General features: G+C 41.5%; 1 protein-coding gene across 7 annotated transcripts in view; it reads left to right on the top strand.

The window, feature by feature from the left end:
• Positions 1-23,519, top strand: part of SFSWAP (splicing factor SWAP) — a 104,539-nt gene that overhangs the window by 35,555 nt on the left and 45,465 nt on the right. For all 7 annotated transcript variants that reach the window (XM_034790933.1, XM_034790935.1, XM_034790934.1 and 4 more), the window contains exons 11-12: positions 12,059-12,227; positions 21,810-22,043. In XM_034790933.1, coding sequence (XP_034646824.1) covers positions 12,059-12,227; positions 21,810-22,043 — 403 coding nt within the window. The remainder of the gene's footprint in view (positions 1-12,058; positions 12,228-21,809; positions 22,044-23,519) is intronic.

Raw genomic sequence — 23,519 nt, forward strand, 5'->3', positions numbered from 1 at the left:
TGAGACTCAGACAAGAGGCTGTCAGACGGGTGGCCTGACAACAAGCCAAGCCAAGCTTCTGTGCTGTGACCCTACACAGATGTCTCCTCCCAGAATCAAGCAAGGAGTCACTCAGGTGGTTCCCCTTATCTCCCCTCTTACCCGCCTTCCCTCTTTTTTTGCATCCCAGTAACTTTTGTGGGAGTTATGGCAAAAACTAGTGAACAAAGTAGGTTTCAAGCCGGTAGTGGGAGGAGGAAGAGGTGCTTCTACTGCTGCCATTGCTATTATGGAAGAGGATCCAGGTGTGCATGAAAACCAGCCCTCTTCTTGAGAGATGGTTTTGTGAATACTTCCGATCTGCCCTGAATTATTGCTAAAAGCAAAAAGAAGAACAGGAGTACTTGTGGCACCTTAGAGACTAACAAATTTATTTGTTAGTCTCTAAGGTGCCACAAGTACTCCTGTTCTTCTTTTTGCGGATACAGACTAACACGGCTGATACTCTGAAACCTGCTAAAAGCAAGGAGCTCACTTCTTAACCCATTGCTGGTTAGTAACAACCTCACCTGATACCATCTCCCTTCAGGGGGCTTCAGAGCAAGAAGTGGTAATGATGTAGTGCTGCTGTTGATAGAGAAATAAATTGTTTTCCCTACAGCAGCAACCTGGAGTAGTTTAAAGTCACTGACTAGCTCCCCCATGATCTTTGTCAAAGAATGTATAAATACCAATTAAGAATTATTAAACAGGATATTGTATGTTAGAAGTGGCATGACCTTTCATTCTGATCATTGTAAATGGTCTTCATTGATTCTGCTGACGGCCCCCCAAGGAGCTTGAGACCAAGAATAATTCAAATTTGAGGGAGGGTAGCTTTGGGCATTAATTTTGAAACTGCAAATCCTTAAAAAAATAGCTGAAGTAACGCTACTGGCAAAACAAAGAAATTAATGGAAAACCATTATTCTTTTAAATCATCCCATATTATTTAGGCATTGCAGGCAATTTGTATGTGTAATTTGTGGCTTTATATGTGTAATTTAATATGATCAGAATTAACCAGGAACAGCAGAATGCCTCTATATTCACTCATATTTTTTCACTGTTTAAACCTTTAATACATTTTTAATGCATTGTTTGTGGTTATTAAGTTGTTTAGATTTTACTTTAAGTTCAAAAAAACCCAAAGAAACATTAGGTCTGTTTATTACCAGCAGGGTTACTGATGTATATTGCAGCTAATCGGGCTACTCTTTTGAAATGGCTGGAAGATTTCCAGCGCCATCATATTACAGCCATTTTGTCCAGAGCTAATATTATAAAATTCAATCTGTTGGACAGCATGAAGTGAGAATTATATGTATAACAAATAAGTTATATGTTGGGTATCATCTAAGCAAAATTGTTGGTAAATTGACTTTTATAGTGGTTCTAATTTACATACTTATTGGAGAGGAGTGAGGGAATGGGTTTTAGATAATACCTTACAATTAAGACACGCAAATCTAGTTTCTGTTCTGTTAAATTAGTGAAGAGCATATATTTTGTAGTAATTGTACTTGATGAAATGTTACAAAAAAATAGATAAAATATTTGACTGCAATTTCTCTAGTTGAGGGGAAAATCTTATGCAACATGCCTCCGTTCTTTCGAAGAAAAAGTGGAAAAAATGTGTTTTCTCTAAGTATAATTGATTTTGTATTGAAAAGTTCAGCTCTCTCAAAAATGTTTGTTTAATTTTTCATAGACTCTAGGACTGGAAGGGACCTCGAGAGGTCATCGAATCCAGTCCCTTGCCCTCATGGCAGGACCAAATACTATCTAGACCATCCCTGATAGACATTTATCTAACCTACTCTTAAATATCTCCAGAGATGGAGATTCCACAACCTCCCTAGGCAACTTATTCCAGTGTTTAACCACCCTGACAGGAACTTTTTCCTAATGTCCAGCCTAAACCTCCCTTGCTGCAGTTTAAGCCCATTATTTCTTGTTCTATCCTTAGAGGTTATGATGAACAAATTTTCTCCCACCTCCTTATGACACCCGTTTAGATTCCTGAAGACTGCTATCATGTCCCCGCTCAGTCTTCTCTTTTCCAGACTAAACGAACCCAATTCTTTCAGCCTTCCTTCATAGGTGATGTTCTCTAGACCTTTAATCATTCTTGTTGCTCTTTTCTGGACCCTCTCCAATTTCTCCACATCTTTCTTGAACTGCAGTGCCCAGAACTGGACACAATACTCCAGTTGAGGCCTAACCAGCGCAGAGTAGAGCGGAAGAATGACTTCTCGTGTCTTGCTCACAACACACCTGTTAATGCATTCCAGAATCATGTTTGCTTTTTTTGCAACAGCATCACACTGTTGACTCATATTTAGCTTGTGGTCCACTATAACCCCTAGATCCCTTTCTGCCGTACTCCTTCCTAGACAGTCTCTTCCCATTCTGTATGTGTGAAACTGATTTTTTCTTCCTAAGTGGAGCATTTTGCATTTGTCTTTATTAAACTTCATCCTGTTTAACTCAGACCATTTCTCCAATTTGTCCAGATCATTTTGAATTTTGACCTTATCCTCCAAAGCAGTTGCAATCCCTCCCAGTTTGGTATCATCTGCAAACTTTATAAGCGTACTTTCTATGCCAATATCTAAGTTGTTGATGAAGATATTGAACAGAGCCGGTCCCAAAACAGACACCTGTGGAACCCCACTCGTTATACCTTTCCAGCAGGATTGGGAACCATTAATAACTACCCTCTGAGTACGGTTATCCAGCCAGTTATACACCCACCTTATAGTAGCCCCATCTAAGTTATATTTGCCTAGTTTATCGATAAGAATATCATGCGAGACCGTATCAAATGCCTTACTATAGTCTAGGTATACCACATCCACAGCTTCTCCCTTATCCACAAGACTCGTTATCCTATCAAAGAAAGCTATCAGATTGGTTTAACACGATTTGTTCTTTACAAATCCATGCTGGCTATTCCCTATCACCTTACCACCTTCCAAGTGTTTGCAGATGATTTCCTTAATTACTTGCTCCATTATCTTCCCTGGCACAGAAGTTAAACTAACTGGTCTGTAGTTTCCTGGGTTATTTTTATTTCCCTTTTTATAGATGGGCACTATGTTTGCCCTTTTCCAGTCTTCTGGAATCCCTCCTGTCTCCCATGATTTTCCAAAGATAATAGCTAGAGGCTCAGATACCTCCTCTGTTAGCTCCTTGAGTATTCTAGGATGCATTTCATCAGGCCTTGGTGACTTGCAGGCGTCTAACCTTTCAGAAAGGTTAGGTGGATTTTCATGTATATAATATATTAAATTTATTTAATTTGTCCTGCATCCTTCTATTATATAGTAAAGAACACTGAATAAGTGAAAGGGTCAAGAAAGAGGCAGTGTACATGAACAAAATAAGTCTGCTTCAACAACAGTCTTAGTATGAAACATTTTTGACCACCTTGCATAGGCAGCAGTTAATGAAAGTCGCATTAATTTGCTATTCTTTAACATCTATATTCAGAGGAAACAGGTTATAAAGCCCTTGTCTGTCCTTCTGAGAAACTGAATACATGTGTTGACAAAGTAGAGAGACATTTGGGGTTGTGTGTATTTGGATTTTTTTTCTTCCATTTCTCTAGTGTTCCTGGGTAGCTCCTCTGGAAGTGGTGAAGAAAAATATGTTGACTTGATTCCTCACTCTAGTTATTGCAGTGGGACAACAAGAGAATGCTCAACACTTGCTATTCATTTCATTCAAGGTGTAGGCAAAAGTAATTACTGTAAATTACAAAGTTTACATTTATGTTGCTATTCAAACTGATACATTTTGGAGACTAGACCTGCCTGTTTAGCATTGTGAGGCTTAACAAATTTTTAAAGTAATTTAGATATCACTGGATATACAACAGACATTATTCTCCTCAAAACTCCCCTCTGCATCCCAATCGAGAAAGGTGTAAAGCAAGGAGATACGATTTCACCGAAATTTTTCACCGCCTGTCTCAAAATGGTTCTGAACAAGATCAATTGGAGTGGTGTTCACATAAACGGAGAACGATTATCTCATCTCAGATTTGCGGACGAAATTGTACTAATTGCCAAAAGCACCAACCAACTGCAGAGCATGCTATGAAGACTCAACAAGAAAAGCAGTCAGGTGGGCCTGAAAATGAACCGCTGCAAAACGAAATACATGCAATCAGATGTCTTACGAAAATCCCGAATAACGAACAGGAGAAGAAATCGAAGAAGTGGAACAGTACATATATTTGGCCAAGAAGTTAATATGCACCAAGACCTGAACGGAGAACTCTTGCAGAGGATTCGGGCAGGATGGTGTACATTTAATTCCATCAAGGACGTCCTCAAAGGAAAAATCGACAAGACCACACGTACAAATATCTTCAATTCAACAGTGCTGCCAGCCATGCTGTATGGCAGTGAAACGTGGGACTGACGAAGAGAGAAGAGCATCGGCTGTTAGTAGCTGAAAGGGCAATTGAACGAGCTATGTTGGGAATTTCCCTTCTGGATCACATCCCAGATGACATGATCAGAGAATGCAGCGGTGTGAAAGATACCATCGTGGAAAGCAGATATAACAAGATGCGATGGGTGGGCCACACAGCACGGCTCACAGACAATAGGTGGACCGCAATCATTGCTGAGTGGTACTCGCAAGAACAGAAAAGACTACCCGGTCAGCCTCCAAGAAGATGGGAAGATGACGTTAAACGTTTCGGAGGAACGTGGAGAAGAAAGGCAAGAGTGCGAGAAGAATGGCGGACGTGTTGTGATCGGCGCAGTCTTAACAACAGCTGAAGACCAACCGATCCAGGTGATCCGGGTGAAGATACCATTTGAGAAATATATTTTTACTTATAAGTCAGAATATCAATAGTCATGACAGAACACTCAGTATGATGAGAGGAGCCAAGACTTGGAAACTTTCCCCAGTGCCTGTTAGCATTAACATTTCAAATGACCTTTGCTCTCAGGTTTCCTAAAGACCATGTATATTTAAATTCCTTGAGACATCTTCATTCACCAATCAGTTCTATCTCAAATTAGTTGTCTTCCCTGAATAATTAATTCTGCCCTTCTCCACTTCATGGGAAGGCATTCTTAACAAATAATCTAAGGTCTATCTCTGGCTGTGTTTTTCTTTTCTCTTGCAATAGATATAAAGCTAGTTACACCTGATTTAGCTCATGGAGCTGCATGCCATAAACCAACTTAAATTCTAATGATGTCACTAACTGTATCAGATAAAAGAGAAACTGAATTTGCAAATCTTTCATTTCTGAAATGTCGATATAAAATCAAAGGATTTTTATCCTTCAGCTCTTTTCATATTTAGAAAATATAAAAAATTATATTTATTTTATGTCATCATAAAAATGTTAACACTGCTGTTTTATGGCACTGTCAAGTGTTTACCTTCAGCTTTTATTTTATAATGTTGTTGTAAACGGTAACTTGAATGAAATATTTCCATAATTTTCTGGAAAACTCTCTTTTACTTGGAGACAGAATCTGATAATTCATAAAGATAAACAAACTGAAACTGCACGAAAAATAGGTGGAATAGAACAGGCATCAACCTATTTATTAAGTTTTTGTACACATGAGAAACAGGGTCTGTTACTGCATATCTATTGACAAATTGCTATAATTTGTTTACATTTAGGAAAGCTGGTGAGAATATTTTCAGTTAAGTTCAATTTTGTTGAAATGTGCAATTTCATCAAAGCTGAGATGTATTAGCTTTCATTGGGAATCTTTTTTGGTTCATGGCTCTCTGGTGACTTCTAGAGAGAGAGACTCAAATCAAAAAGCTCATGTTCTTCTGAATATTGTCCTTATGGGTGCTCCACTTCAGGAGTGCGTGCATCCCCTGCATTTTTGATTGGAGTCTTTTGGTAGTAGTGTCCATTTTCCCCCTGTGCAAGTGACCCATACTATGGATATATAGAATTGCACAGGCAAACCACCCTTGGTTTCTTCTCAACTGCCTTCAGCCTGATACGGAGGGTGGAGCATAACCGCTTCATGTTTACTTAGCGTAGTTTATATAGTGGTATGTAGTTTAGTTTGGGGTTGTCGTTTCCCCTCTGTTCGTGTTTCACCATTTGAGGGGTTATTTTGGACTTTTTGTCTCTGGGGTATGCCAAGTTCCCCAGGCTTTAAAAGTTGTCTTTCCTATGGGGAAGCTATCCCAGTTAGAGGTGTACATTTTTTGGGTCTTCATTGTTTGGGAGATCCCATATACCGGCAAAATATAAGATCTGCTCCTCATTCAAAAGTAGATCTTGTGAGAACAAGGAAATAAAATTTGAGCTCTTGATGACGAATCAAGCTCTAAGACCAGCTTCTGACCCTGGATCCAAGAGCTATCTTGTACACCAGCTACTGAGCACACTTTGTGCCCCATCTACCTCTGGGTCCCAGTCACTGAGCGCTGGGGGAGGTAGCTGGAGGTGGGTCTGATTTTCCCTTGAGAGTGGCCATGCATGGGAAGAGTAAGTCCTGTCCCTTCCTAGCCCAACCATGAGTAGCAGCTAGGAGCGCCTGGCTGGGGCGCTCCCTGCAGCATGTGGGAGATCAGACCCACCTCCACCTACGACTGCAGAAGTGCCGCAGATGCTGCCTTCAGAGTCCAGCTCTAAAGGCAGCGCAGAAGTGGGTCGGCAATCACGCAACCCCCCTACAACAGCTTCGTGACCCACCATGACCCCTTTTTGGGTGGGGGACCCCCATGATTACAACACTGAAATTTCAGATGTAAACATCTGAAAATGTGAAATTGACTAATTTTAATACCCTCTGGCCCTGAAATTGACCCTGAATTTGGTAGGGCCCTACCCATCATCTGAGACCGCAGTGCCCCCACTACCTTCCTTGTAGTTGACTTCAGGCAGTTACAGGAGCTGATGAAACGCCTTTAATAGCGGTCCAGGATTCCTTTTGTAAACTGGATGTTTTACATACTTCTGTACATATGGCCTGCCGTGTCAATAAAACTATGCTATAGCCTACCAATAGCATCTAGCAGACTCCACCTACATCACCTCCTACTTGTAAACTTGCTGACAAAAAAACAGTGTGTCAGCTCCGGTTTCAGAGTTTTATTTTCACATCCAACATCGAATTCCCAGGTAGTGGATGCAGTTTAATGAACATGGTAGACAACACAATACTAAGTCTACCTCTTATCACAGAAACCGGCTTGACTTCTTTGGTCGTAAAAGTTATTCCTCTGAAACGTTACAGTTCAGATCAGTGAATCATCAAGCGCTTACGTCAAAATATGACTATCCGAATTACAATGAGTTCAACGGCTTTATTGAACTTTTACTAGAGAATCCACATGAACAATTGAAGACCGTGAAGTGCAACTCTTAGCAAAAACACTATTGCAGGGCTCCTTAGATGTAGCCTGTACTGCAGCCTGGACCGTTTCCACTGTGATCATGATGCGACAAGCATCTTGACTCCAGTTGTCCTTCACTAGGGAGTTACAGAGTACTTCAGAGGACCTTCCCTTTGATGGTCACTATGTACAGGTGGCTCATTTGACATCTTGAAGGATTTGAGGGCCATGCACAAGTCCCTCAGATTTTTTTTACTCCTGTAGATAAGAGAATGTAGCAGGTCTCAAATAGCACAGAGATCTCACCCAGTTCACTTTTCTAATTTCCGTAGACCACCTGAACCACCAGCTAAGAGACAAGGTATTCAAAAAAGTCAGCTGCTGCTGCTACCAACTCATCTCAGCCACCCATGTTGTCTAAACGTTTGGCATTTGATGGTTTGGTCAAGAATCTGAACCTTCTGCTTGATACCATTCTTCGCCCTCCCGCCTCCCCCCGGACACTTTCCTGTTTTCAGTCTTCATGGGGAAGAACAACATCTGATGTATGGATGCTGGAGGTCATAACATCTGGTTATTCTGTCTTTCACCTCCATTCCTTTCTCATATTCCCTCTTCCCTGTCCCTTTTCAGGGACCTATCTCACAATGAGTTGCTGAGACAGGAAGTCACCTCCCTTCTATGCTCTCTTCCACTAATCAGAGCCAAATCTGTCAAGATGTTTTTCATCAATTGTCAGAGTGGGGTGTGCTCAGTCTCTCTCTCTCCCTGGAATTGATACATAGCTAACCAGATAGTCATTTCAGCTTCTTATGTTCTGCAAATATAGAACACCATGACTGATGACCTCAGCAGATGCTTCTTCTAGAGTTGTGAATGGGAGGTGGAGTCACAATTCCTCAAAATATTTCCAACCTGGGGGTTTCCAAAAGTGGACCTTTTTACCATCATAGCCAGTGCAGTGTGCAAGAAGTTCTGCTTGAGAGGTGGACTTTGTCCTCAATCACTAGGAGATGCCGTCCTCATTTCATGGCTGAAGCTTATCCACCAACACTCTTGCTCTTGACAGTTCTCAACGAGATCAAGCAAGACACGGTCTTTTTGATTGCACTGACTAGGTTTGGTATCCTTACCTAGTTTGATTCACTTCTCGTCCACCACTGAGACTTCCAAACAGTCGCCACCTGTTGTCTCAGGAGAACACTCAGGCCCTTCATTCCAGTTTGGATGCTATGTGATTCTAAGTGTGGCTTCTAGATGGTTCTCGGTGACAGGGATTGCCCATTCAACAGAGGTACAGTAGGTATTGTTTAATAGCAGAAAGATTGCTACAAGAAATACCTTCAGAAATGGAAGAGATTTCACCATTGGTGTACCCATCATCAAGTCTCTCCTGTTCGCTTTTCCCTTGCCACTATCCTGGATTACCTGGTAGAATTAAAAACATCAGGTCTCGCTGTGAGTTCCATTGAAGTTCGCTTGGTGAGCATAACAGTTTTTCACTCTGTGCAAGGTTTTCAATCTCTGCTAACCCCACAGTGTCAAGATTCCTTAGAGGACTGATGAATCTTTTTCCACAGATTAGACAGCCTATTCCAGTATGGAACTTGAACCTTATCCTTAATTGCCTCAACCAATCCAGTGCTGTGTTTGAATCTAAGTAAATATTAACTCTAGTTAAAGCAGAAAGCTGCTATGCTTTTGTCTCTTTAAAGGAGCAGTGTACCTCATTACTTCTCTGAATGTTCCAGGTAAGGACTGGACATTTCAGGGAAGACGGTTTGGGGGAAATCTGGGTGGTGGGTGTGCTGGTCTCTAGCCAAGTGAGCCTAGAGTGTGACTGTAGTGTAACAAGCAGGTTGCTGGAGTCAAAGTTGCTGAATCTGACCTGCTGCGCGCGCGCGCACACACGCACGCGCACACACACTCTCTCTCTCTCTCTCTGTGCGTGTTTTCTGTTGGTGTCTGAGCTGTGAGCCACAGCAGCAGAGCATTTAAGGTTCCAGGTAGTATGTGATACAACCTCTCAGTGGTCTGCAGTGCACCCCGAATTGGAACATTGGCATAGTTATTATTGGGGCATTTAGTGTACTGCATGAAGTACACTGCAAGTTGTGTATGTGGGTGAAATGATAGAGTCCCTACACTCTCGAATGAACTCACACAAAAAAAAAGACAAAAACACCATATCACTCATGGGTGAACACTTTTTTCTCATAACCATGGCTCTATATCTGTTCTTGGTCCTCATTCTCCAAGGAAACCTTCAAAAGACTAGCCTGGGAGCTTAAATTGATAACTTTACAAGATACTGAAAATTGTGGACTTAATAAAGACACTGGATTTATGGCTTATTACCACAATCTGTAACCCACTGACCCTCCTTTTTTCTGTGACTGCAGAGGTGTTAACTGGCCACTTCACCTTGTGTGAATTTGTCTCTTACAACTTATGGAAAACAATTCAACCTTGTATTTCACTTTGGCACTCAGTGGCCTGTTCTACACTATGAATTTACTTAGGTATGGCTTGTCTCTCGGAGGGTGAAAAATTCCTGTGAAACATAGCTATACCAACTTAACCCCTGGTGTAGGCAGTGCCAGATTGGCAGAAGAATTCTGTCAACCTAGCTATGACCTCTTGAGGAGGTGAATTATCTACATTGATGAGAGAATTCCTCCCATTGGTGTAGGTACTGTCTATACTGATGTGCTACAGTGGCACAGCTGTGCTGCTGTAACATTTTATGTGTGGACATATCCTGAGTACCTTTCTCAGACCTGAAGAAGAATTCTGAGTAAACTCAAAAGCATGTCATGTTCACCAACAGAAGTTGATTCAGTAAAAGATAATTACCTCACCCACCTTGTCTTTTTGAGTTTCAGACCTTTCATCTCCTGATTTTGATTTTTTTTTCCCTGAAACCACATCAGACTAGGCAGGAAGCTTGGATGTCAGAAGGGCACTAGACTTCTATTTGGACAGAACCAAACCATTCAGAAAATTTTCCACAGTCTCCACCCACAGACTTTCAGGTTGGATTTCGGGGCATATTGCCATGTTATGAGTCTGTCAGCATTCAGTCTCCATCTGAAGTGCTAGCCCATTCTATGAGGTCTCAATTTATCTGTATGACAACTTGGATTTCAGTACATACATTCTCCAAACACTATGCTTTGGTTCATGCCTCTAGATTAGATGCTGCAGTGGGCAATGCAGTTCTGTCTTCAGTATTAGACTCCGCTCCAAAGCGCCCTCCTTCCTGTTGGGATACTGCTTGACAGTCTCCAGAAGTGGAGTACCTTTAGGGACACTACTCAAAGAAAGAGAGGTTACTCACCATGTGCAGCGACTGGGATTTGAGATGTGTACACCTTCTGGTGCTCCACTACCCACTCACTCCTGCCTCATTTCCTCTGTGGGACTTTGTGGTAGAGCAGGTACAGAAGGGTGGTTCGCCCACGCAGCCCTATACATTCTCAGTATGAGGCATGAGGCTGTATGGCCTTCATGTGCAGGCTGAATGGGCACTTCTACTGAAAACCTCCGATTGAAGGTATGGGAGGCTCATGCACAACTTAAGTGGAGTACCCTCAGGGGGACACACTTTTTGAGGAACATCAATTCCGACACAAGATGAGTAACCTCTCCTTTTTGATTAAAAATTTCTTTTGACAGAATTCGATGTCACCAAAGCTTCAAAAGGTATTGTTTTTGTTATAATGCAGACCAACAACAAATTGCTGCAAAATGGAATTTTCATCCTCTGCAGAGCTCTAACATTTAATTTGGACTAGTATACTAATTTAAAGAACAGTGGAGTGGTATCATGTATGGGATAGTTCATTTGTTCAGAGATTGGAAAAGAAGAATGCATGTATTGCACTGCAGTGTGAAAGACACAGGTTTGGAAACTATTGGAGTTACCTTAGTTTCAGTCAATGGAGGCCAGTATATATCACGGAGCTGACATAGAAGAAACAACTTGCATATACTCTTTAACGAAGTGAACTGTGACATTTCAGTGGTGTTAATTGACTCACCTCCAGAAACCAAATGAATGATTAAGGTGTTTGTTCTGACTTATAGACTCCTAAATTCCAAGAGTCCTTAATACTGCTTCTTTCCTTAGGTGAGACTGACATTTGTGATCAGCTATGGTGCTTGACCTAAGTATCTCCCCAGTTTGATGGTGGAGACAACTTGTGGTAGAGCATTTTCAGTGATGGATGTGCTAGAACTTGCACTCCTCTGCCTCTTTAAACAGTGCTCAGGTTTGTTGGTCTTCGGAGCACTTGATTTCTTAGGCTTTTCCTGTGTGGGTTAGTTAATAGGGTGGGAGTGGATTGAGGAAGAAGACGAAGATAAAATAGTTAATTTTAATAGATCTTTCAAAGAAAGAAATAAAGCAATGATAATAAAAGTAGTTGCATGTGTCCTTACCCATAGGAAAGATGCTGGAGTCATGAGTGCTGTACATAAGGACAAACAAAGGAATATATTCTGTTCCTCTTACCACTTTCTTGTAATTTTCTAGAAAACACTGAACTTGTCTTTAAAATGTTGTATAAGAGGGCGAAGCCATTTGGGTAGTCAACTTTACGCTGTATATTGTGAATGGGTTGCATGTCAGGCATTGTTATTTTCAACAATTAGCTGTGGTCATTAACATTTTGAATTTCTCTTTGAAAAGGGTGTATCTTTATCAGAAGATGTTCCAGCAGATACTGCTTCTGACACACAGGGTGAAACTCAGTTTCTGGATGATCACACTTCTGAAGATGCATCTGAGATGGGTGCTCCAGGAATTAAAAAGGATTCACCTGTCAGTAAAACTATCAGCGATGGTAAATTGGTGAAAGGTATGTTGAGACAGTTGGAAGATGAAGTCTTTGTAGGCATACATTTAAAACAGATCTATAATTAGCAAGGAAAGGACTTCAGTGTAAAGGCATCAGAAAGCACCGAACTGAATAATTTGATTACTTTCATACTTCAGTGTGTCAAACTTGGAGTTTGAAACCCAAGAGGATAGTAACTTGAATGTCAAAAAGTTTGAAGAAAGCAGAATTGTATACGGTTGAAAACTAGTATGTAAAAGGAACTGATATTTATAGACCAGTTACTTAAAATTTTGTGGATATTAATAATTTTACATATCTGTACTACACTTGCATAATTTCTAAATGTTAACAAATGGTATGTTCTGGCTCACTCTTAAGTTTAGAAACCATGGTATAAATTTTCAGATGGGCAAAGTCCTAGCCTCCATATTTGTGGGCCTTCTTTGTTTTCAAAACTAATGCTAGATTTAAGGCCATGTCTACACTACAAAGTTAAGTCGACTTCATGTAAGTTGACATCAAGCCTCCGATTTAAGCAAGTCAATCTTGCGTGTCCACACTACGATCATTGTGTTGGCAGAGTGCGTCCTCACTAGTAGGGCTTGCATTGATGCACGAAGCACTGCACTGTGGGTAGCTATCCCACAGTGCATGTAGCCGAGTGGAATTTTGGGTTGGGCTTGCAATGCTTTCTGGGACCAAAACATTGTTGCAGATGGTTATAGGAAGATGGTGTTAGTCTCCCATGATGCACTTACTTTCCTCCCTCCCTGAAATCAACAGCAAACAACCCAAGTCTTTTTCGCGCCCTTTTTCATAAGCCTGGGTTACACGTGCGGACACCATAGCACAATAAGCATGGACCCCGCTCAGCTGTACACTTTCTGTGAGCATTACAAACACCTCGCGCCTTATCCTGCACTATTTACACAGCTGACACAGGAGCTGCTGTGCACAACCATGTGATGCCACACAAGCAGCCCTGCTGGAAGACATAGTGGAGCAATTTGCAGTTGCTGGCAACAGTCACACGTCATCTTGAAACAGTGAAACAAACACTGACTGGTAGGACAGCATTATTATGCAGCTATGGGCTGACGAGCAGTGGCTGCAGAACTTTCGAATGTGTAAGGCCACTTTCCAGGAACTGTGCAGTGTGGAGAGCTTTCCCCAGCTCTGAAGTGCAGCAATACTAAAATGAGTGCTGTTCTGACAGTGGAGAAGTGAGTGGCAATAGCTCTTTGGAAGCTTGCAACGCCAGACTGCTACTGGTCAGTGGGGGAGGTGGGCATCTATTTGGAGTGGGTAAACCTACTGTGGGATTTGTTCTGATCCAAGTTTGCAGGGCCATCAACAGACTTCTGCTAAGAAGGATAATGACTCTGGGCAATGTGCAGGACATAGTGAATGGTTTTGCCGTGATGTGGTTCCCTAACTGTAGTGGGGCACTAGACCGAACGCATATCCCTATCTTGAGATCAGATCACCTTGCCAAAGAGTACATAAACCGAAAGGGGTACTTCTCAATAGTGTTGCAAGCGCTGGTGGATCACGGGCTGTTTCACTGACATCGACGTTGGATGGTGGGGAAGGTACAGGACGGGACGTGTGCATCTTTAGGAATACAGGTCTATTCAGAAAGCTGCAAGCAGGGACTTTCTTTCCAGACTGCAAAATAGCCATTGGTGATGTTGAAGTGCCAATCATGATCCTGGGAGACCCAGCCTACTCCTTGCTTCCATGGTTCATGAAGCTGTACACAGCCTGGACTGCAGTAAGGACCCGTTCAACCATAGGCCGAGCAAGTGCAGAATGGTGGTTGAATGTGCCTTTGGACATTTAAAAGGTCACTGGAGTTGTTTGATTACTAGGTTAGACCTCAGTGAAAGCAATATTCCCATTGTTGTTGCTGCTGGCTGTGTGCTCCATAATATCTGTGAAACAAAGGGAGTAAAGTTTCTGCCAGGGAGGGGGGGGTTGAGGCAGATCGCCTGACAGATGACGTTGAGCAGCCAGAAACCAGGGCATTAAGAAGAGCATATAGAGGGGCTCTGCGTCTCCGTGAGGCTTTGAAAACCAGTTTCAGCAATGAGCCAGAGTAATGTGACACTTATCTGTGTTGTTCCTTACCAAACTATTCCCTCCAGTGCATTTTCTCCCCTGTAAACTCCACCCCCACCAACCACCATGTGTTGAATGAATAAAGAACCTTTTCTCTTCAATCTGTTAAGTTTTTTTATGCACACAAACACACAGAGATAGCAAAGAATAGTAAGTTAACCTGGGGCAAAAGGGCTGATAATATTGTAGTGGGGGGGGGGCGGGGGGAACAAGGAAAGCCTCATAGAACGTTTGGAGGAGGAGAATGTAGAACTGCGCGATGATGGCAGCAGAGGGAATCTAGCATCCAGCTGCCTTTTTTGAACCTCAACCAGACGAATCAACATGTCTGATTGCTCCTTCATAATCCACAGCATCTCTTCCTGCGTGGCATGCTCTTGTTCCCTGCATGCTCTCCTGTCCTCCCTGTCCATGTCCAGGTTCTCAGACAGTGTAATCCTCCATGCTCTGAGCTACGTCTTGTCACTCCCAGAGGCACACAGTGACTCATTAAACATGTCCTCCCGAGTCTTCTTTTTCTGCCTTCTAAACTGGGGAAGTCTCTGTCCCTTTGTGGAGGATGTGCTGGTGGACAAGGTTTCAGCTGCAAGGAATGCAAAGCACAAGGGTAGCATTGACAGTTCATACATTGTTTCTGGCACAAGGTTAATTTTTTTTTTATTAAAAATACACTCCTCAATGTACTTCACTTCAAACCACAACGTAATCACAACCGCTGGCTATTGTAAGAGTCGGTTTACTGCTCCAGCCATGGTGAGTAAGGCCGTGGAAGCATGGGCGAGAGGTCTTGCACTGCTGCTTTTGTGAAGACATGGTTGGGATCACAGATTGGAACTTGAGAAAAGCCCACTTCCCCGAGCAACCAGGATGGTGCTTGAGGACAGGCACCAGTGTAATGCCCCCCCCCAAATAGTTTGGTTTTTTTATAAAAGCGGCACTGGGTTGAGGGGGAATGGAGACAAACAGGAAGAAACCACCCCCATCCCTTTTTTTCAATGCTGCTTGCAATACACGGTCAGCCTTTCCAACCACAACCAGGGCATGTGTGGGAAAGTGTGATTGTGTGGCCCAGATTTAATCAAATAGAGCAGGTTACATGCTTGAATTGTTTGTGGTTTAAGGGCTATCATTGAAAATTTCCCCCATATCCTATGGGTAACCTTATGCAAAATCACTCTCCTGGGGGTAACAGAGGCAGCAAGGGAGCAGATGCTGCAAGCGTCTGGGTACAGACCTGGTCCTTATGCTGCAATGATGCCAGTAGAGTTAATACTGGAGTGGCGCGGGAAAGTGTCCTAACATGGTGGACAAAATAAGGCAGCCCTTCCCAGAAACCTTCTGCAAAGCATTGCAGAGTACCTCCATGAAAGCTTCCTAGAGATCTCCATGGAGGATTCCCAGGCCATCCCCGTGCACATAAGCAGTGTTTTTCAGAGAGCACCTTCTGTGTAGCTGGAGTGGCCACCGATACCCACCTCACCTACTTTTGTATTCAGATTAAACATAAATAATAGCATGTAACCGCTACAGTTTGATTGGAAATGTGTACTCACCAGAGGTACCTTCCCCAGCATGACACTCCACCACCAACTGGTCCTGTGAAGGGATATGCTCCAGGGTTAAAAACGGTTCTTGGCTGTTGGGAGAATGGATCCTCTGCTTGCCTGCATCACATTCTTATCATCATCATTAACAGTGTCCTCCTCGTTGTTGCTTGAGGTCACCGGGGCTCCTGGGAGGTATCTGTGGAGTGTTTTGGGGTAGTGGTGGGGTTGCTGCCAAGATTCATATGCAGCTCCTCATAAAAGGGACATGTCTGTGGGACAGAATCGAAAAGACTGTTTGTCTCCCTTGTTTTCTGGTACACTTGCTGGAGCTCCTTTATTTTCACACGGCACTGCGGCGTGTCCCTGGTGTAGCCCTTCTCTCCCGTGCCCCATGCGATCTTGACATAGATGTCTGCATTTCTTCTGCTGGATCGGAGTTCTACATGCGCAGATTCTTCTCCCCACACAGCAATAAGATCCACCACCTCCTTTGTACTCCATTCTGGAATGCTTTTGCAGCCTTGAGTCTCCGTGATCAGCTGTGCTGGTGAGCTCGCCACACTGGTCAAACAGGAAATGAAAATTCTCCAGAGTGGTCACAGTGGAGCACTGTGGGACACCTAGAGGCCAGTTGATTCGAATTATACAACGCAGTCATGTCAACTCGTGGATGTCTAATCAAGTGCTACACCTCTCGCAGAGGTGGAGTACAGAAGTCGACTTTACAGGCCACTTAGGGACTCAGTAGCGTAGACACATACGTTATTAGATTGATTTAATGTGGCTTATTTCAACCTAAGTTTGTAGTGTAGACCAGGCCTGAATCTGAGTTCACATGCCTCTTAACTACCTGATTTGTGCCTGCAATAACAACTCAAATTTGTGGATGGTTCGTGCATTGGCAAAAGGAAGGCTACCCTTATGAAATGTTTTCTCCCCCCATTGGTATCTATTATATATTACCAACTTTTTCTGTACAAGAAACTGTACTGAATTGTTTTATGCACAATAAGAAAATGCAACTAGCCTCAACAATTCTAATGATTGAAACAGTTTGTATCTCTCAGAATTAGTCTATTTCAGATGTCTACTGTTTGACAATAAATAGCATAGAATTTTTAATAAATTGAGTTATTCAGCACTAGACCATATTTTTATATGGTGAGTGTTTGAACTTAGTGGAACCTTATTTTTGCCATTGCTAAGCAATTTAAAAATATAAGGACATAAAATCTGTTTTGTTTAATAATTGAAAGCACTGGGCAAAATAGAGTTGGATAAAACGGAATCCTTAAGACTTCTGCCTGATTATTTCATCTGGAAAATGCTGTAGTCTAGTTGAAGCTGCAAATATTGGAAGTATATTGAGGTCACTTTTCACAATTACTTATCTCTTCATTTGCTGGAAGAAAAAGCCTTGCTGAAGGAGAAGTCTATTTAATGCTAGATGAATTTTCTGCATGTGAGATTTTTAGCAGTTTGAGGACAATTGGGAAGATATGTTTAAGACCAACCTTGCAAAGTCAGCTAATGGAGTTGAAGTGCACCAGGTCTGTGTGGTAGACGTATTTCCATTCAAGGGCCTGTTTCCTGGGCTGTTGGCATCCATTTACTTGATTTATTGGGAAAGGAAGCAAAAAATTATTTCCCCCCTCTTTTTACAGTTTACTGCAAAGATAAAAGCACATTAGATCATAATTGTCTCTTGTTTTGTTGACATGACTCTTAAATTGTTTAACATGAATTATTTCTAATGTACAATTTAGTAATCTTGTTTTAGACAATATTCCTGAGCCTCCACATGCATTATGCTAGGCAAATGGGCAAATAGAACAACTAAACTTCTGTCAATGACTTCTAGTGTCCTTAAAGGAAAAATCTTAATCCAAGAGTAGAGCAGATCATGAACCACAGAGGTCTTCAGAAATCTGAAGTCCTTGGGGTAATTAAAGACATTACACAATCGTCTTAGTAAGAACTGGGCTTTTGAAAATTTCTCTTCCAGTAGATGCCAAAGGGTAGATATCAGACCCAACCTTAGAACCTTGGGGGCTAGAGGGAAGAGAAACAATGTGTGGCGGAGAACACCTTCCATCTCCATACCAAAGTCCTTTAACAGGTAGCAAGTCTCGGACCTATGCAGACAACCCCCTTTCTTCCAGAGGCTCCAGGTAATTATTCCTATTGACTTTTCCCTTCCCTCTTTTAGCACTGCTTCCCTTCCAGAGCTTTCTGAGCTCCTATTGGGAACCTAGATCCCTTGGTCTTTTCAGGGCGCCACAGTCACCTCCACTCCAGGTCTGTCCCAGAACTAATTTATTCAGGTCTGCGTCTTTTACCCCAGACCAAGTATGGATGAGTTCCTGTCCAACTACCCAGAGAGCACCTCTGCCACTGTCTGCCTCCCACACTTAAGATCCAAAGTGGCTTCAGGAAAAAGCCATAAAGATGTCCATGTGGTCCAAAGACCATCATGTGGCCCCAGTCCCTCCAGTGAGGAATGACTAGCCCCTCCTTCCCCACTGACAGGACCAACCCACCCCCTTCATCTAGGTCCTGTCCTTTCTACATCTGCTGTTTCCCTTTTCCATTTAGAGCCAAGTCTAACAGATTTTTCGAAACTGGACATTCTCAAGCTGTTTTATAGCATAGATCAGAGACTAATAGAGAAGTGGTTCTCAAACTTCAGCTATGGTCTGCAGACTTATTTGTCATTGTTAAAGCCTCTGCCATTCTGTGAGAGATGGCATTTTCTGCCAGTTGTAGCCTAGTCCAGAACTTTCTTTAGGAGTATGTATACAGAACAGCTGGGAGTGTGCTGCCCAGCATAGGTAGACAGACACAGGTTAGCTCTGTTTGAGCTACTGTGCTAAAAATAGCAGCGTAGCCACAACAGCACAGGTAGTAGCTCGGGCCGACTCTCTGGGTATGTACCTGGATGAGTAGCCCAATCCGCCACCTGTTGTGCTGTGACCACACAGCTATTTTTAATGCACTAGATTGAGCACAGCTAACCTGTGTCTATCTACCCATGCTGGGAAGCATGCTCCCAATTGCAGTATAGACATATTCCAAGAGAGTTCTGGACTGGATTACAGAGCCCCTTAAGAAAACTAAGGATTGTTTTTTAAAACTAAGGCCATGTCTACACTTATAGTTCTACAGTGGCACAGCTATACCAATACATTCCGCCATTTGGTCACACACTAAATGTAACCTAAGTATAGAATCCCTAGAATTGTAGATATAGTCAGTAGAATTATAGATACAAAATACTTTGGTTCATGCACAAAATATCAAGCTCGTCTGATCCAAAAGACCCACAGAATGACCTGCACAGAACTCTACTTACATTTCTTGGAAGGGTAAGAGAAGTTCAGATCGTGGTAAGATCAGCTCATATTTCTGAAGAATCTGGGTCTTCCAGATCTGATTTGAGACCGACTCTATATGGCAGATATTTCTTTCCCATTATCGATACCATTTTAAACTTCAGCGTTCTGTTCTATAAAATGTCCTGTTTTGTCCAAATGACAAGTAGAAATTGCATGCTATTTCCATTTTTCAGTATTTTGAGTATACTAAAGGTGTATATTCAGTATTATTCTATTTGTAGAGTGCTATACTGTTATGGAAAAAACTATTCCATGTGAACTTTTTCATTTGCCTTGGAATTTATCTACTTTTTTAGCATATCAGTTGGATTCTTGTTAAAACAAATCTAAGCATCTGAAAATTTTTGCCTTTTAGCAAAAAGAGTTTTCTGTCTATAACTTACTTGTTTATTTCTCAGTAATTTTCATTGGGAAATTCCAACTGCTGATACCAAAGGGTTAATGAAAGTTTGTGTGCTCCATTGGCCTCTTGTCCATGTGTTTTTATAATATTTTTTCAACCTGTGACTTGTAACTTTTTATACAATTGATCCAATGGATGACTGAGGGCTTGTCTACACTGCAAATAACAGCACTGCAACTTTCTCGCTCGGGGGTGTGAAAAAACATCCCCCTGAGCGCAGCAAGTTGCAGCACTGTAAAGTGCCAGTGTAAACAGTACCCAGGCACTGGGAGCCATGTTTCCAGCGCTGGGAGTGACGCCCCTCATTGAGGTGGGTTTTTTTAAGAGTTCTGAGAGAGCTCTCTCCAAGCGCTGCGCAGCGACTATACAAGGCACTTAGTGTTGCCAGTGTAGACTAGCCCTGAGTGTTTTCCTTCTGTCAAACCTGGCAGCAGGTCAGAAAAGGCAGCTCAACAAGTAGCAGATAAATTTTTCACTTGACCACAGCTCAAAAACTGATGTCTTTTCATTGAAGTTTGAGCTAAATGAACATAAGAAAGGTCATGCTGGGTCAGACCAGTGGTTCATCTAGCCCAGTATCCTGTCTTCTGACAGTCGTCAATGCCAGCCAGGTGCTTCAGAGGGAATGAACAGAACAGGTAATCATTGAGTGATCCTCTGTCGTCAACTCCCAGCTTCTGGCAATTAGAGGCTAGGGACACCCAAAGTTTGGGGTTGCATCCTTGACCATCTTTGCCTATAGCCACTGATGGACCTATTCTCCAAGAACTTATCTAATTCTTTTTTGAACCCCATTACAGTTTTGGCCTTCACATCTTCCCCTGGCAATGAGTTCCATAACTTGACTGTGCACTGTGTGAAGGATTACCTCCTTATGTTTGTTTTAAACATGCTTCCTATTTATTTCACTGGGTAACCTCTGGTTCTTTTGTGAAGGAGTAAATAACACTTACCAGTACTCGTTTTCTCTACATCATTCATAATTGTACGGACCTCTTAGGTGTCGCTTTTCCAAGCTGAAAAGTCTGTCTTTTTAATCTGTCCTCATAATGATTTAACAATAGTGTAGTGTAGTTATTGCCTTCTACAGGCCATTTTTACAGTGAGATTGAAATTTAGTAACTACTTGTTTGCTTCAGTTTTAAAGGTGTCAAGTTGTATGAAATGCAGAAGAGGAATGTATTTTTACCCCCATGCAGCAAGGGTTGTAAGATGTAAAGTAAGAAAGCACAGCCTATAATACAGGGGTCGGCAATCTTTCAGAAGTGGTGTGCCGAGTCTTCATTTATTCACTCTAATTTAAGGTTTCGCATGCCAGTAATACATTTTAACGTTTTAGAAGGTCTCTTTCTATAAGTCTATAATATATAACTAAACTATTGTTGTATGTAAAGTAAATAAGGTTTTTAAAATGTTTAAGAAGCTTCATTTAAAATTAAATTAAACTACAGAGCCCCCCCGGACCGGTGGCCAGGACCCAGGCAGTGTGAGTGCCACTGAAAATCAGCTCACATGACGAAGGCGGCACGCATGCCATAGGTTGCCTACCCCTGGCCTAATATTACAAATCTAGATGTCTCAAGCATTTCCAAGCTTCATGAATGTATTTTTAAAGTTCTCTTTATTTCAACTGTAGCACACAATGTATAAATCATGCCTAACCTTAAACAATAGAATTATTTAAGAGTGTAGAAAACATCAGCATGTGCTGGTCTTAAGCACTCAAAAGCTGAATACTAGTTTTTGCAAGGAAGAGATTATATAAACAATGATTTTTTTTTTTTTTTTTGGACCAGATATAAAAATTAACTTTAGTTTTATTTAACTTTTTTTGTGATGAATACTGAAAACAGCATGTAAATGCATCTCTAATGAGAAGGCTGAGCAATTTATAGAAGCAGCTAGAAAACATTGGCGGGGGGGAAATGATCAGCCATTTTCCCTTTCCCCAGAGTAGTGTGTACTGCTAACAGCACACTGTGTTTTGGGCAAGAGGATTATAAAAATGGGGCAGTCATGTTTCATCTTTCAGAGTTTAATCTGCAGAGGTGGTAATTAATTAAGCAGAAGAATTTAACCTGCTTTCCACAGTAGTGCTAGTGATACGTAAAAGTGTTACTCTTTTATCCAACAGCATCATTTGCTCCAATAAGCTTTGCAATCAAGGCCAAAGAAAATGACCTCCTTCCCTTGGAGAAAAACCGTGTTAAGCTAGATGATGACAGTGATGAGGAGGAGGAAGAGGGCAAGGAAGGCCAAGAGAATACTAGCAGCTCTTCAAATATTAATCCAACACTCGCCGCTCCCTGTACTGCTGCTGAAGAGAAAAAACCTCAGCTTACCCAAGAGGAGTTGGAAGCTAAACAAGGTATGCTGAATAATACTGAAAATGATAAATTGCCTAAAGTAGTCTGAATTTTTCAGACCTCAAAAGCATTGTAAATAAGACTTGGTTTTAGTTATTTTGGATCTTAACTATGTTTTCTGGTTTTGAAAACATTTTGAATCATTGTTCTCTCTATTTCCCCTGCTTATCTCACTTAAATAGACTTCCAATACATTGCTGTTGTCAATTTAGATGGTAAGGAATCAAGCTGGCATCCCTACCAGCAACAAATTAATACACTGGAGCAGAGTGACTTTATTAGTCCATATGATATTTCTTTGTTTTGATTACAGCTCCTGAGTGAAATGTTAAACTTTTAGTTTTAAGGCTGTATTAATATGTATGGACATAGCTTTCTCTGTAGAACCCTTAATGCTTCCAGCTTTCTTCCCGTCATGTATCATACTCATACTCTCTAAAGACATGTTGCTCTCTTGTTACTGGTGTAATGCATTGCTATAAGCTTCTGCCTGTTGCTCTGTTTATTTTGCGTGTTAGGGGGCAGAGAAGAGTTGAATGAAGTGATCATTTAAGGGGATCAGACACCCTCAAGCCATTTCACATTAGATGTTAATTTTATAAATGTGAAGATGCTAGCAATGTGTATGAACAAAACATTGATGTAGCTTGTTTTTAAAACCTTGCTTTTATATACATGTCAGTATTCATGGTCACTTATATCTTTTTATCCTGCAAACGAATATTGCTGCTTCAGAAAATGTATCATGGAATCATTTAATAGCATATCCTTTTTGCATTATGCATTCTACTCTATGGCAATGATGCATATCTGTCACAGATACGAGGTTTTTGATATAGTAACTAATAAATATAAACATGGAATACAATTGTTTAACCGCAAGAATTGTGTACCACATAGAAAATGTTAGCCATTAAAAGAAAATACATACCAAAAACTTGACACAGAAAAAATATCCATCCAGCATCTGTGTAGAATGCAGGAAATTATAGTGGAAACTGAAAATGACTATACAAAGTGCTATGAGATTCACACAATACTTTAAAACTTTTTTTCTCTAATCATTAGTGAATGTTGCTTATACCAGTTGTATGTTTAAAAAAAAAAAGCGGGGGGGGGGGGGAGGGGCAAGCTGCAGAGTTTATGTAAAATTTGAGGAGCATTGGGTATAAAGAGGGTTCAGGGTCAGTGCTACACTGTGGATGTGGTTTGTTTTTGTTTTTTTGCTTGGATTATTACTTTTAGCTGAGAATAGACAACTGGATTTCTAGTGGCATGTTTCATTTTTCATGGCTGGCAAAGGTACTTAGAGAATATGATAGGTCATCTTTTATTCTGTATTTTTAACTGCAAAAATATCATTAAAATAGTATTTTGGAACGATGCATCTTTCCCCAGCACAAACTCCACGACCTGGAAGAGAAAAGATTCTTATGGCAGGAGGTCTAATTGCTGTGGCTTCTAGTACAAACCCACAG

This window comes from Trachemys scripta, chromosome 15, assembly GCF_013100865.1.
Source record: "Trachemys scripta elegans isolate TJP31775 chromosome 15, CAS_Tse_1.0, whole genome shotgun sequence".
Taxonomy (NCBI): domain Eukaryota; kingdom Metazoa; phylum Chordata; order Testudines; family Emydidae; genus Trachemys; species Trachemys scripta.